This window comes from Fonticula alba, assembly GCF_000388065.1.
Source record: "Fonticula alba strain ATCC 38817 unplaced genomic scaffold supercont2.6, whole genome shotgun sequence".
Taxonomy (NCBI): domain Eukaryota; order Rotosphaerida; family Fonticulaceae; genus Fonticula; species Fonticula alba.
In genome coordinates this window covers 2,192,471-2,204,764 of record NW_009242976.1, presented here as the reverse complement: position 1 = coordinate 2,204,764, position 12,294 = coordinate 2,192,471, and the positions used below count along the sequence as shown (strand labels likewise).

At 67.8% G+C, this 12,294-nt stretch overlaps 4 protein-coding genes across 4 annotated transcripts in view; 2 read left to right on the top strand and 2 right to left on the bottom strand.

Annotated features, from left to right (window-relative positions):
- Positions 1-769, top strand: part of H696_04132 (hypothetical protein) — a gene marked incomplete at both ends in the record, with an annotated part of 7,781 nt that extends 7,012 nt beyond the window's left edge. The window contains one exon of the mRNA XM_009498016.1: positions 80-769. Within this exon, the coding sequence (XP_009496291.1) occupies positions 80-769 (690 nt within the window). The remainder of the gene's footprint in view (positions 1-79) is intronic.
- Positions 770-1,355: 586 nt separating this feature from the next.
- H696_04131 (hypothetical protein) lies at positions 1,356-5,981 on the bottom strand (the record flags this gene model as incomplete). Its single annotated transcript, XM_009498015.1, has 9 exons — positions 1,356-1,840; positions 1,994-2,266; positions 2,511-2,651; positions 2,785-3,054; positions 3,202-3,278; positions 3,422-3,634; positions 3,852-3,992; positions 4,156-4,807; positions 4,989-5,981. The coding sequence occupies 9 exons, from the start codon at positions 5,979-5,981 to the stop codon at positions 1,403-1,405; spliced, it is 3,198 nt and encodes a 1,065-aa protein (XP_009496290.1). The 3' UTR covers positions 1,356-1,402.
- A 1,010-nt stretch (positions 5,982-6,991) lies between these two features.
- Positions 6,992-8,452, top strand: H696_04130 (hypothetical protein). The gene is made up of 3 exons (XM_009498014.1): positions 6,992-7,208; positions 7,387-7,544; positions 7,737-8,452. The coding sequence occupies exons 1-3, from the start codon at positions 7,064-7,066 to the stop codon at positions 8,019-8,021; spliced, it is 588 nt and encodes a 195-aa protein (XP_009496289.1). The 5' UTR covers positions 6,992-7,063; the 3' UTR covers positions 8,022-8,452.
- Positions 8,453-9,134: 682 nt separating this feature from the next.
- On the bottom strand, positions 9,135-12,019 carry H696_04129 (hypothetical protein; the record flags this gene model as incomplete). The annotated part of the gene is made up of 2 exons (XM_009498013.1): positions 9,135-9,410; positions 9,656-12,019. The coding sequence occupies 2 exons, from the start codon at positions 12,017-12,019 to the stop codon at positions 9,135-9,137; spliced, it is 2,640 nt and encodes an 879-aa protein (XP_009496288.1).
- Positions 12,020-12,294: the final 275 nt, after the last annotated feature.

Below are 12,294 nucleotides of genomic sequence, written 5' to 3'. Positions count from 1 at the left end.
CCCCCCCCTCCCTCCCTGCTCCTCCGGGAGGCACCCAAGGCTGACATCCTTCTCGCCCCCCTCCCGCTCCCTGCCTCAGTCCGCCGAGAACCCCACGATCTCCGAGGAGTTCCCGATCGAGAACCAGTTCCGCAGCCTGGTCATCGGCCCGGCCGGTGTCAACATCAAGAAGATTACCAGCTCCACCGGGGCTCGTATCCACCTGGGCATGAATGCCTCGACCGCCACCATCAGCGGCTCGCGCGAGTCCATCGACGCCGCCAAGCAGGCCATCACCGAGCTGATCGCCACGGCTGCCACCAACGTGCGCGATGGCTACACCGAGCCCCTGACCGCGGAGCAGCTTTCCGCCCTGGCCGAGTACCAGAACGCCACCGAGTTCTCCGGCCGCCACCGCGTCAACATCTCGCTTCCCCTTCTGGAGGATCTGGCCCGCGGCCCGGCCCACTCGCGCGTGCGCATCATCGGCCTGCACAGCCGCGTGCGCTCTGCCCTGGCTGATCTCCAGGAGAACCTCCAGATCAGCGGCGCTCATGGCGACCTGCGCGCTGCCAACGCCGCTGCCGCCGCGGCTGCCGCCGCCGCCGCCGCCGCCGAGGAGGAGGAGGAGCAGCACGCCGAGACCCCGGCCGCGGCCGAGTCGTCGGACTCCTTCAGCGCCGCGACCACCGCCGGCGACTTCGCCACCTCCGGCATGTCCGCCTCCGAGGCCGCCACCGCCGCCTTCTTCACCTCCGGCTCCACTCCCTCCGGCGCTGACGCTTTCTAAGTGTGTCTTCACGCGCACGTGTGTGTATGCGCGCGCGCTCTTGGCTCCGCTGTGCGTGGGGGCGCGCTTTCTGCTGTGCATGTGCCCATTTGCAGCGTCGTCCCGCCTCATCCTTCACAGGCGTGGCTCTTCTCCCTTCCTCCCCGTGTCTCGCTCAGAGAGGCCAAGGGGGAGGGGGATGCGCCGGGGCTGGAGAGGAGAGGGCGGAGCGCGGGGAAGGAAAAAGCGAAAGCAACTCCTCGTGTCTCCCCCTTCCCTTGTCAAAATATGCGCGTCTCGTCGTTTTTTTTCGTGCACCGGTGCCCCCTCCCCCCTCCCCCCCCCCCCCTCCATGCATGTCCCCTGCTTCTCCGATGTAAATACATTCTATGATCTCCCTCCCCTCCCCTTCCCATCAGCGTGTGTGCGTGGCGGGGGCCTCCCACATATAATACCATGCACAGGGGGGACGAAAACACATATGCGTGTATACATGTGCCCATTCATCGATGGATCCATGGCGCGGGGATGGGTGTGGTGCGGGTTTTTGCGGGCCACGTTGCGCGGAGAAGCGCCAGGCGGAAGACACGGCGCCACCTGCCGGGGGGGGGGGGGGGAGGTATAACGTCAGGCCGAAAAACAAACAAACAAACATCACCCGTGAGTGACACCAGGCCGAAGGATGCTCGGGATGGTGGGGGCCAGCGGCGGCCGGAGAACCCCGCCCGTCGATGTGTCCGAGGGGTCGGTGCTGGTCAGGCAGTACTTGTACACCACCAGATCCGTGCGACCGTGGATGAACTTGACCGTGTGGCGGTCTGCCTGGTGGTCGCCCTTCCAGGGGCCGCTGATCCGGGTGCCAACCAGCGTGGTGAAGGAGGGCGGGGCCTTGGCGTCGCCGGAGCCCGAGTGGTGCGAGCCGCTGGACGCCGGCAGGGCTGACTGAGCGGTGCTGTCGCGCAAGTCATCCAGGAAGGGGCCTTCGTATTTGCCGGACTCGGTGTTGAGCACACCGCGGCCATTGCGCCGGCCATATGTCCAGTCGCCGGTGTACCGCGTCGAGGTGGAAGACCAGACCCCGCGGCCATGGCGCTAGGAAGGGCGTGCACGGGAAGGCAGCACACGCAGACGAAAGCATAGGGGGCGGGGGGGGGGGCGGGGGGGCGGGGGGCATCCAAATCGCAGGTCAGCCGCCAGTGCAGGGAGCATGGGTGGGAGGCCTTCACGGGCAGCCGATGTACGCACCTTCCCCAGGGCAAAGGTGCCGGAGTAGGAGGAAACCACAAGATGCTCGGTGCCGGAGCCGTCCTTCTGGCCGTTCTTGAAGGCGCCCTCGTAGTTCGATCCGTCCGGGCTGATGAGCTGCCCATGTCCGTGGCGCCGGCCCAGGTGGAACTCCCCGATGTAGATGTGGCCCCGGGGGTGCCGCCACTCGCCGGTGCCGTGGAACAGATCGTCCTGCCACTGGCCATCGTACGTGATCTTGGTGGAGTAAATGCAGATCCCATCGCCGGAGCGCTGTGTGTGTGTGTGTGTGTGTGTGTGTGTGGGCACGGCATGGGTGCGGGTGTTGTGACGGCGCGCGTCGAGGAGGTGCCGTCCAGCCACGACAACGAGACGCAGAGGCAGAGACAGAGGGAGAGAGAGAGAAAGCGAGGGGCAGAGGGATGGATGGGGGGAGGACCGGGTCAGACACCGTGGTTGTGGCGCGGTGCGGCGCGCCCCCCGATGCCCGGGGGCGTCTTTCGCCAATGCAACGTACCACATCGAAAGCAAACGACCCCTCATAGTGGTCGCCATTTGCGTAGAGCTGCTCGCCATGGTGGTGGCGCAGATCTGACAGCCAGCCACCCTGGTAGAATTCCTCCGGCAGCGGCCCGTCCAGGCGGCCGATGCCCTGGCGCTGCAAAGCCCATCGAGCGTGCAGTCGAGTGAGGGAGGAGGAAATCAGCATGGTGCGACTGTCGATGCTGCTTAACTGGCAAAATGCGAGAGAGGGGGGGGGAGGCGAGGGCACAGAAGGCCCAGGCACGCACCTGGTCCGAGCGCCAATCCCCATGATACACGGAGCCGTCGGCATAGGTCATCGTGCCGTTGGGGCCATGACGCAGGCCGGCCTTGAAGGGCCCGACATACTTCTCGCCATTCGGGTAGACCAGTTCGGCATTCGGCCCGTCGAAAAGCGACTGACGGAAGGGCCCCCGATAGGACGCGCCATTGGTGCACACCAGCGTGCCGGCGCCCTCGATCATGTCATTCTTCATGAAGCCGGTGAACATGTCGCCATTGGCAAAGGAAATGGTGCACTATGGGCGGTGGAGGAGGGGAGGAAGAAAGCCGAGACGCAGGAATGGAGTCAGTGCATGTTGGGCGGGCCCAGGCGGGGGCGTGGGCGCGAGAGGGGAGGCGAGCCGGGGGAGCCGGGGCACATGAAGCAAGTGGGGATGCCATACCGGGCCATCCTTCTGGCCGCGGCGCCAGTTCCCCTCGAAGATGTTGTCATCCGTGAGGGTAAGCTTGCCATGGCCATCTGCACCGGGGAGGAGACCGAAGGCGGGGGAGCGGGGCACAGGCAGGGAGATGTGTGAGTGCAAGGGGAGGGAGGAAGGAAGGCAGCATTCGCAGCGAGCCGGAGGAGCAAGGTGCCAAAGGCCCGGCGGCCGGGCGACGCACGCTGAAGATCGCGCTTCCAGTTGCCTTCATACTCTTCGCTGGTGCTGTAGGTCATCTTGCCGCAGCCATGGCGCAGGTCATTGCGCCACTGGCCCTCATACACGGTGTGGTCCTGGTACACCAGGCGGCCGGTCCCATGGCGACGACCATTCTCAAAGTCGCCCTCATACACGGACCCGTCGCGGTACTTGAAGGTCCGGCCAATGCGCTTGCCTGGGGGGTGTTGGAGTGTGCATGTCAGAGGGGGGCGGCCGGGCGGGGGGCGGCTGTCTTGTGTGCGTGTAAAGATCCCCCTCTCCGGGGCTCTCGCTCCCTCTCGCTCGCTCATTCGCCCGGAGCCTCTTGCTCTCGGCCGACCCCGGCCCCAGAGGAGATAAGCCGGCAAGGGGAGGGGAAATGGGCAAACACATCAGAAGGGGGCCAAACGCACGGAGCTGGTTCTCAGGCACATTGAGAGAGGCGGCGATGGTCTTGCGCAGGGCGGCCAGCCACAGGCGCTTGTTGTTGGCCGTCCCGGCGTAAATGGTGTATGGGCGCTCCGGGGTGAAGATCTCAATGGCATCATGGTTATCTTGCAGACACGAGGAGAGGGCACGAGACAGGCAGCGAGAGGGGCGCCAGGGTCAGTCGACGGGATGCAAGCGAAGGGAGGTGGCATGGGCGAGGCCCGGTGTGCATGCGTGCGTGTGTGTGTGTGTGTGTGTGTGTGTGTGTGCGTGTGCACGCGCGCGCACTGGTTTGCGGATCCAAATCCACCAGATCGTCCACCCACAGCACGTCCACCGGCAGGACCAGCTCCACGTCGGCCTGGTTGAGGGAGGTGGTGAGGGCGAAAACCAGGCAGTCCTTGAAGAGCAAGGCTCGATAGGGCTTGCGCGGGGTGGTCAGCGCCAGCGGGCCATCGCGGATGAGAGACCGACCGCGCTCGCTTGACAGGAGCGACGCCAGCCCCTTGATGTTGGTGCTGATTTCCTGCAAGCGCCGGGCCGACTCGCTCTCCTGCATGGACCGATTGACATCGGCCGCCATGTCGACGAAGCGCGCATGCACCGCGCTCAGGGACTCCTGCCCGGCCGACCCGGCCGACGTCTTGTCCAGCAGCTCGCGGAAGAGCAACGGACACCGGGTAATCCGCTGGACCGGCGTCAGCAGCAGGCTGTTGAGGGTGAGGTTGGCACAGCGCGGCTGGGCATAGGCGTCGGCCAGGAAGTCCTTCAGCTCGCGCCGGCGCTTCTCCAAGTGGGTCAAGTCGGCGATGGCACTGTCAAAGTTGTTGCAGTACACCGGATACAGCAGCGGAAAGCGCGGGAGCAGCTGGGACAGGCACTCGCCGAAAATCCGAGCCCCATTCTCATCGTCCCATTGGTGCAGGGCATGGGACATTTTCTGTCACACGCGCAGGCACAGGCGCGGGCGCCCGCGGCGCAGGCATGGGCATAAAAGGGGCCGAGGTGAGAAGGGCCATAGGGGAGGAGGGCAGGCCCAGGGGAGCAGGCCAAAGGCAGGTACAGGAGGGCAGGCACCGGGGAAGACCCCCAGAGGCAGGGGCAATGTCGGGGGCACGCACCGCCAGGACCTCCACATGGAAGTCGTAGATGCGCTCGACATTGGCGAAGATCGACAGGACCTCGGCCTCGGTCATCCAGCCGAGCGGCATGCCCGGCGGCGGGCCGAAGTCCTTCGGGCCGATGCTGACCACCGAGGAGGACCGCCTGCCGGAAGTGGCCCCGCTGCTGGCCGAATCGAAGGACCCGATGGAGGACGACGTCCTCAGGCTGCTGAGGTCCCCGGAGGCCGAGGGGGTGGTGGTCATGCCGGCCACCACCCGCAGCGGCATCAGGAAGCACTGGAGGATCGTCTGCAGCACCGACACATATGTCTGCTCGGTGGTGTAAATCTCGTAGATGATCTTTTTCTGGGCACTGGTGGCGAAGGAGGTCGGCACGGGGACGTGCTCGATCGGGCCGGAGGGGGCCGGGGCCGGGGCCGGGGCCGGGACCGCGGCGGCCGTCGTGGCCGCCGCCGCCGCCGCCGCCGCCGCCGCCACGGCCACCGGGCTCGGGGGCGGGATGGGGGCCGTCTCGGGCGCCGGCGCCACCTCGCGGGGGTTGAGCATCAGCGGGCTGTTGTGGAAGGGCGACGACACGGATGCCGGGATGAGGCCCGGCTTGGGCGGGGTCCCGACCGCCGGGGCGCTTGGCTCCTCGGCGGCCGCCACAGCGGCTCCCTCCTCCGACTCGCCGGGGCGCTGGGTAGCCGGCCGGGCGGTGACCGGCGGCGCGGGCCGCGCAAAACGCTGGACCCCGAGCGGGGTCCCGGGGCCGAAGTTCCGCACAGGTGCCGGGGAGGGGGCCGGCGCGGCCATGGCGCTCGGCGAGACAGAGGCCGAGGGGGGGGCGGTGGTGGCGGCGGCGGCCACAGCGGCGGCCGTGGCCACGGGCGACGCGGGCACCGCCGGCGGCGGCGGCGAAGTCGACAGGGGCTCGGTAGTCACCGACACCGGGTGGGCCGCCGGGCCGGGGGGGGCCCCACGTCGCGGAGGCACTGGCGGGGGGAGCATCGGGCAGGGCCAGGCGGGCTGGGAAGGGACAGCAAGAGGCAGGGAAAGGGCGAAGCACGGAAGGGCAGCGGGGGTGCGGAGGGGGGGGCGGGGGCGGGGGCGGGGGCGGGGGCGGGGGCGGGGGCGGGGGAGGGCGCTCGTTGTGTTCTTCTGGGTGGCAGGGGCTCGGGGGGGATCTTTTTTTCGGGTCGCACCCCAAGAAGGCGCGGGGACAGTGCCGGCCGGGGGTAAACAAAGGCGATGCCGGACGCGAGCGCGGGCCCAAGAGGCACCTTCTTGCCGCCGGCTGGGCCGGCCTGGAATCCGCCGGCCCAATTTGGTCGCCAAAAATCCAATGCCCAGACATTCCCCCGGTCCCGGAAACCAGTTCCACCCCCCGTCACCCCACACCGGGGCGGGGTCGTCTGCCGGCTCGGTCAGCCTTCTCTCTCTCTCTCTCTCTCTCTCTCTCTCTCTCTCTCGCTCTCCCTATCTCTGTCCCTCTCTCGCTCGCATGCCGCCCGGTTGTTGCGGCTTGCCTCGGGCCCGCACTCGCCCCGGCATGCGGAGCCCAGACCGGCACCACCTCCCGTGCGTGCGTGCGTGCGTACTCCGTACAAAGGACCGGGCAGGGAACCGGCCCGGGGGAGGTGGAACAGGAAAGCCGAGCCGGCGGACGAAAACAACAACCGATCGGACCCATCACGTGACCGGAAGTCATCGCGGCCACATTGCCCCCGCAGCCGGCCGCACACGCACACACACACGCGCGCGGGGCGCTCTGTCCGTTCCCCCCCCCCGCCCAAGGCGGAGCCCCAGCCACGGCAGGGGGAGGGATCCTGGTGGCGGCCATCCTCCTGGCTGAAGAGACGATGGATGCCGCGCGGGCGGGCCGGCGGGCGGAGGGGGGGGGGGGGGGGGGGGGATTTCGGCCGGGGCGTCGGCCGGTCCCCTGGCCGAGGCCGGCGGGCATAGTCCCCTCCCAGTCGACCTCCTGCCTCTGCCTGCTCTTGCGCCGCCTTGCCCCTCTCGCCTCTTCCCCCTCCCCCTCCCCCCTGTCCGCTGTCCTCTGCCCCCTCCATCCATCCCCGCCCGCGCGCAGCATGTCCTCCCGGGGCCGGTCGTCAAATGGGTCGGGCGCCCCGCCGACCAACAACCCCCGGCTCAATGCCGTGCTCAGCAACTTGAGCAAGTTCAACAACGCACGGTCGATCTCCAAGGAGATGCTCCAGGAGGTGGAGCGGTTCGGTGCGTGCCCGCTTCCGCCATCTCACATGCATGTCCCTCTCGATCTCGGGGGATTTGGCCGCTGACAGGTTGCCCCCCCCCCCCCCCCCCCCCCCCCCCCCCCCCCCCCCCCCCCCCCCCCCCCCCCCCCCCCCCCCCCCCCCCCCCCCCCCCCCCCCCCCTGCCGGCCGGGTTGCAGCCACCGCGGACTACGCCGGCCAGCAACTCAAGCGCTATCGCAAGACTCAGATCCTCAAGGCCGGCGGCAAGGTCGGCAAGGTCCACAATGTCCCGATGAATGTGGGCCTCGGTCACCGCCAGGCCCAGTATGGCCGTGAGCTGAAGCAGCACCAGGCCGTGCGTTGTCCCTGGGTGATTGTTTTTTTTTTCTTTCCTCTTCTGCCTCCCCTTTGCATATGTTTCCCTTGCCTTCTCTCTTTCGCCATTCCCCTTGTGTGTGTGCGCACACACTCATGAATGCACGTGGCGCCGCCTCTCCCCCTGACACCTCTCCTCCCCCTGACACCTCCCCTCCCCCTGGCCATACAGAGCCTGGAGGCCGGTAACCTCACCTCGAAGCATGCGCCCACCCTGAAGCGTGGTCGCGAGTCCTCCCTGGCCGGGGAGATGCGCCGCCAGGGTGGCGACATCGGGTCCCGCACGCGCTTCGGCAAGTTTGTCGACGGTATTTTCCACATCAGCGAGCACACGCGCGTCAAGCACGAGCGCGAGATCCGGCCACCGTCGGCCGACAAGCTGCGCGGGGGCAAGTCCGCTGGCAAGGCGTCCAAAAAGGCCTCCGGCGGCAAGAAGAAGAAGAAGTTCCGTCGCTGAAGGCGGACAGACGGATGGGCCGGTGTGCCGGCTCTTCTCGACCTCCGCTCGCATGGCTGTCCGGATATGTGGCACGCACGCACGCGCGCGCACGTCCTTCCCCCTTCGCCTGGTCCAACCCCTTGTCCTTGATTTTTCCCTCTTCTTCCCCGGGCCGGGGGGATGTGCATGCACATCCGCCCCGCGTCCATCCTGGTGGTGTCCCCCCCCCCCATGTTTCGCGGCCATCCTCGCCAACCATAGATCAGAAAAATGTGTCCGTCCCTCTCTTGGCCCTTGTGTGACCGCTTCTCCGCCTTGTCACAGCCTTGTGAGTGGCCACTTTCTTCCCCCTTGCCTGGTACTCTCCCCCCTCTTCCGGTGGCTATCAAGACATGTGCCTGGAGATATACACGCATGTCCATGCGCATATATATATATATATAGGCCGATCATCTGTCCATATGCATGCACATGCGTGCGCATGTATGTGTGTCTCATGCCGCCGGCCGTCGGGGGAGGTCTCTCCTCCAATGTGCGCACATATCGGCCAAGGAGGAGGAGGGAAAGGGGGAAGTACTCTATTTTGGTTTCTACATGGTTTTTTTTTTTTGGGCGAAGGCGAGGGACAAGGCAGCGGACGAAGAGCGGCGGAGCGCTAGACACACACACACACACACACAGACACCAGGGCGCACGGTCTCTGCAAGGTGAAACACCCCACGCGACAGATGCGTGCCGCGCATGGTCCGGCTCGCATGTGTTGTTCACCCGGATACATGGTGCATGTGTGTGTGTGTGTGTGTGTGTGTGTGTGTCTCGCGTCTCGACGCAGAGCCGGCGAATGGGAGATGATGCTGGCGCAGCACACGAGCGCGCCAAAGAGGCGGGGGGACAAGGCGCTGCACACGCGCGGGCTCGTTCGAATGCGAGGCACGCAGGATGGCCAGGAGGGGAGGGTCTCCAGGGCGGGCGCGGAGAGCAGGGCCGAGGGGCAGTTGGGTGGTCCCCTCCTCGGGCGGGCGCCCCCCGGTCGTTCTCCCTGTCCCCTGCCGCCCCATGGCGGGCCTCGCTCCCTGCCTTTCTCTCCGGGTCGCCATCTCCGACTCTTTCTCACTCTGCCGCCTCAGGCTTTTAAAGCAGCATCAGGCCCACTGCAGCCAGGCTGCCAACAAGGGCCGACGCTAGGCCGGAGTAGGACGAGCGCCCGCGAGCCAGGACGCTCCCGGCGTCGTTCGACAGCTCGGAGTACCCGCGCGACTTGCCCTGAATAGACCACAGCTCGGTGTCCCGGCCATCCGGGAAGAGGTCATCCACGGTCTGGTCCACCTGGTTGGGACGAAGCTGCTCGTTGGGGAGAAGGTCCTCTTGGCTGCTGCCGCAACCGACCTGCACCCATTCGGACTTGGTCTGGAGAGGCGTGCGCGCACCACCAATGGGGGGGGGGCATATGCCGCGAGAGTGGGAGGTCAGTTTCTTGATCAATACCCATGCGCCCAGGGCCATGGGAGAGGGTGTCTGTGCGCGTGTGTGGCAAGGGGGCAGGGGCAGGGGGGGGGGGCGGGGAGGAGGAGGGCGGCGGATGGCAGCTGGGGCACAGGCCGGCTGGCGGGATCGCCGGACATGCGCGCCATGCGGGGAAGATGATGACGCACCTGGTCGAGGCGGAATAGGCAAAGGGTGCTGGTGCCGGAGGTCCGGTCGTTCTCCAGGTCGGGGGTGTGGGTGTGGCGGAAGCGCACGCCGGCCGCCTCGTTGCCCGTGTCGTTGGGCTGGGCCCACCGGCGCCAGGTGACGTACTTGAGGATGGACTGGCCATTGCGTGCCAGCGGGATGTTCCGCTTGTTGATGGTCTCGAGGGCCAGCGGGGGCAGATCGTTGGACACGATCATGGAGAAGCTCACCGCATCGGGGCCCTTCTGAAGCTCACCATCGTCCGGAATGCTGCCGCTGGCGCTGGAGTGGCTGCCGCTGGCGCTGGAGTGGCTGCCGCTGGCGCTGGAGTGGCTGCCACTCTCGTGCTGACTGCCACTATCGTGGTGGCTGCTCTCGCTAGAATGGCTGTCGCTCTCATGGTGGCTGCCGCTGGCGCTGGAGTGGCTGCCGCTGGCACTGGAGTGACTGCCGCTGGAGTGACTACCGCTGGAGTGACTACCGCTGGAGTGGCTACCAGTCTCATGGTGGCTACTGCTGTCATGGTGACTGCTCTCGCTAGAATGGCTGCCGCTAGCGCTGGAGTGGCTGCCGCTGGAGTGGCTACCACTCTCATGGTGGCTGCTGCTGTCATGGTGGCTACCGCTAGAGCTGCTGCCGCTCTCGGGAGCGGCGCTGCTGCTGTGCTCAGCGCTGCCGCTGGAATGGCTGCCGCTGGAATGGCTGCCGCTGGAATGGCTGCCACTCTCGTGGTGGCTGGTGCTCGAGCTGTCACTATCCCCCGGAAGGGTGCTGCTGCCGTGCTCAACATCGCTGCCACTCGCGTGATGGCTGCTGCTCTCCGACTGCCCGCTGCCGCCGCTGCCGCCGCTGCTGCCAGTAGAGCCGCTGTCCGTGCTCTCATGACCACTGGAGTGGCTACTCCCCTCATGGTGGCTTCCACTGGCATGACTGTCGCTGGCATGGCTGCCACTGGCATGGCTGCCACTGGCATGACTGTCGCTGGCGTGAGTGCTGCTGTCAGGGTGGCTTTCGCTGGAGTGGCTTCCACTAGAGTGGCTACTCCCCTCATGGTGGCTCCCACTGGAGTGGCTCCCACTCTCACCAGGGCTGCTACCCTCAGCATGACTGCCACTGCCATGGCTGCCGCCGGAGTGGCTGCCACTATGGTCACCGGCCTCATGCTGGCTGCTGCTGCTGCCGGCCTCGACGGCGGACCCGGATGCACCCGAGGCCGGGTCGTCGCGCGCCACACGCGCGGCCCCGGCCGGCGCAGATGGACGGATGTAGGCCGTCACATCGACCACCGTCTTGCCGGGGTAGTAGAATCGCCGCTGGGCGGAGTCCCCGCCGGCCGACGGCCCGGCCGAGCCATCCAGGCCCACATCGCGGCGCTCACCGAACAGCGCATACACCGGGGCATCGGCCGCGGCCATGGCGTAGGACCACCAGCGGGTTTCCGGCGGCAGGGTGGCATGCACACGGCCGTCGGCCCCGAGGGCCGCATCGGCCGGCAGCAGGGCCGTGCTGACCCACCCCTGGTCGCGATCCGGGCGGATGGTCCACACGCGCTGCTGCTCGGAAAGGGTGTAGAAGCGCGGCAGCTCGTCCCCCTTGCCGGGGCCCGGGGCCGGGTCGAGCAGCTGCCCGGTGGCATTCAGGGCCGCCATGGCCTGGACATCCAGCGGCTGGGAGATGGACCAAATTTCCGCGGCCCCGGTGGCCGACAGGGGGATCGGCCCGCGGTTCGGGTCGTCGGACAGCCGCGGGGCCGCGGCCGTGGGGCCGCGCGCGGCCGAGTGCCCCGGCCGCCGGGCCGGCCGGAAGTAATCCAGCGAGAAGCCAATCGGCCGGACGCCCTCCAGGGCCTGACGCGCGCTGGGCCGCATGCGCAAGTCCGCATAGTGCTCATACAGGTCCAGGAAGGAGTCCAGGCTGGCGGACCCGGGGGACTCGTCGCCCGGCCGCGGCAGGTGGTCCTGCGCGCTGACCACCAGCACCGGCTCATGGAGGGCCGTCAGCTGGAAGCGATTCGGCACCCGGGCATTGATGAAGCCCACCTCGGCCCCGCCGTCGAAGCGGAAGTTCTGCATGATGTCGGCCTCCGGGTTGTATGCCAAGTCGCTGGGCTCGCCGATCAGGGTCGACCGGCTGACCACCTGCAGGCCGGTGCCCAGGTCGTGCGAGGACTCCGTGTCCCGGGGGGTGGTGTAGGTGGCAAAGAGGGACGTGTGCGACCGGTTGGGCAGGGGTCCCGGGGTCCGGGCCCCGGCCACCTGGCTCAGGGCCAGGACCGACAGCAGCGACGCCGCGAGGGCCTTCCTGCCGGCGCGCCCGGGCTCGGGCGTGTCACGGTGCCGGGTCATTTTCCTGCGGGAGGGGGGGTGGGAGGGGGGCCTGTCTGTGGCCCGGCGGGGCGCGCGAGGAGCGACCGGGCGCGCAAGGGGGCGGGACAATTAGTTTGGTGGTTGTGCGGAGGCAAGTGGCGCTGCTGGCCCGGAGAGGGCGCTCGGCCATGTGCGCGGTCGCAAGCGAGCGGCGCGGGCGCGCGTACCAGGGGCGTTTGTCCGGTCCAGGGGCGGAGAGGAGGGGCGGGGGGGGGGGGGGGGTTTCGGCAAAGAAGAGGGCAAGTGGGGCCTGG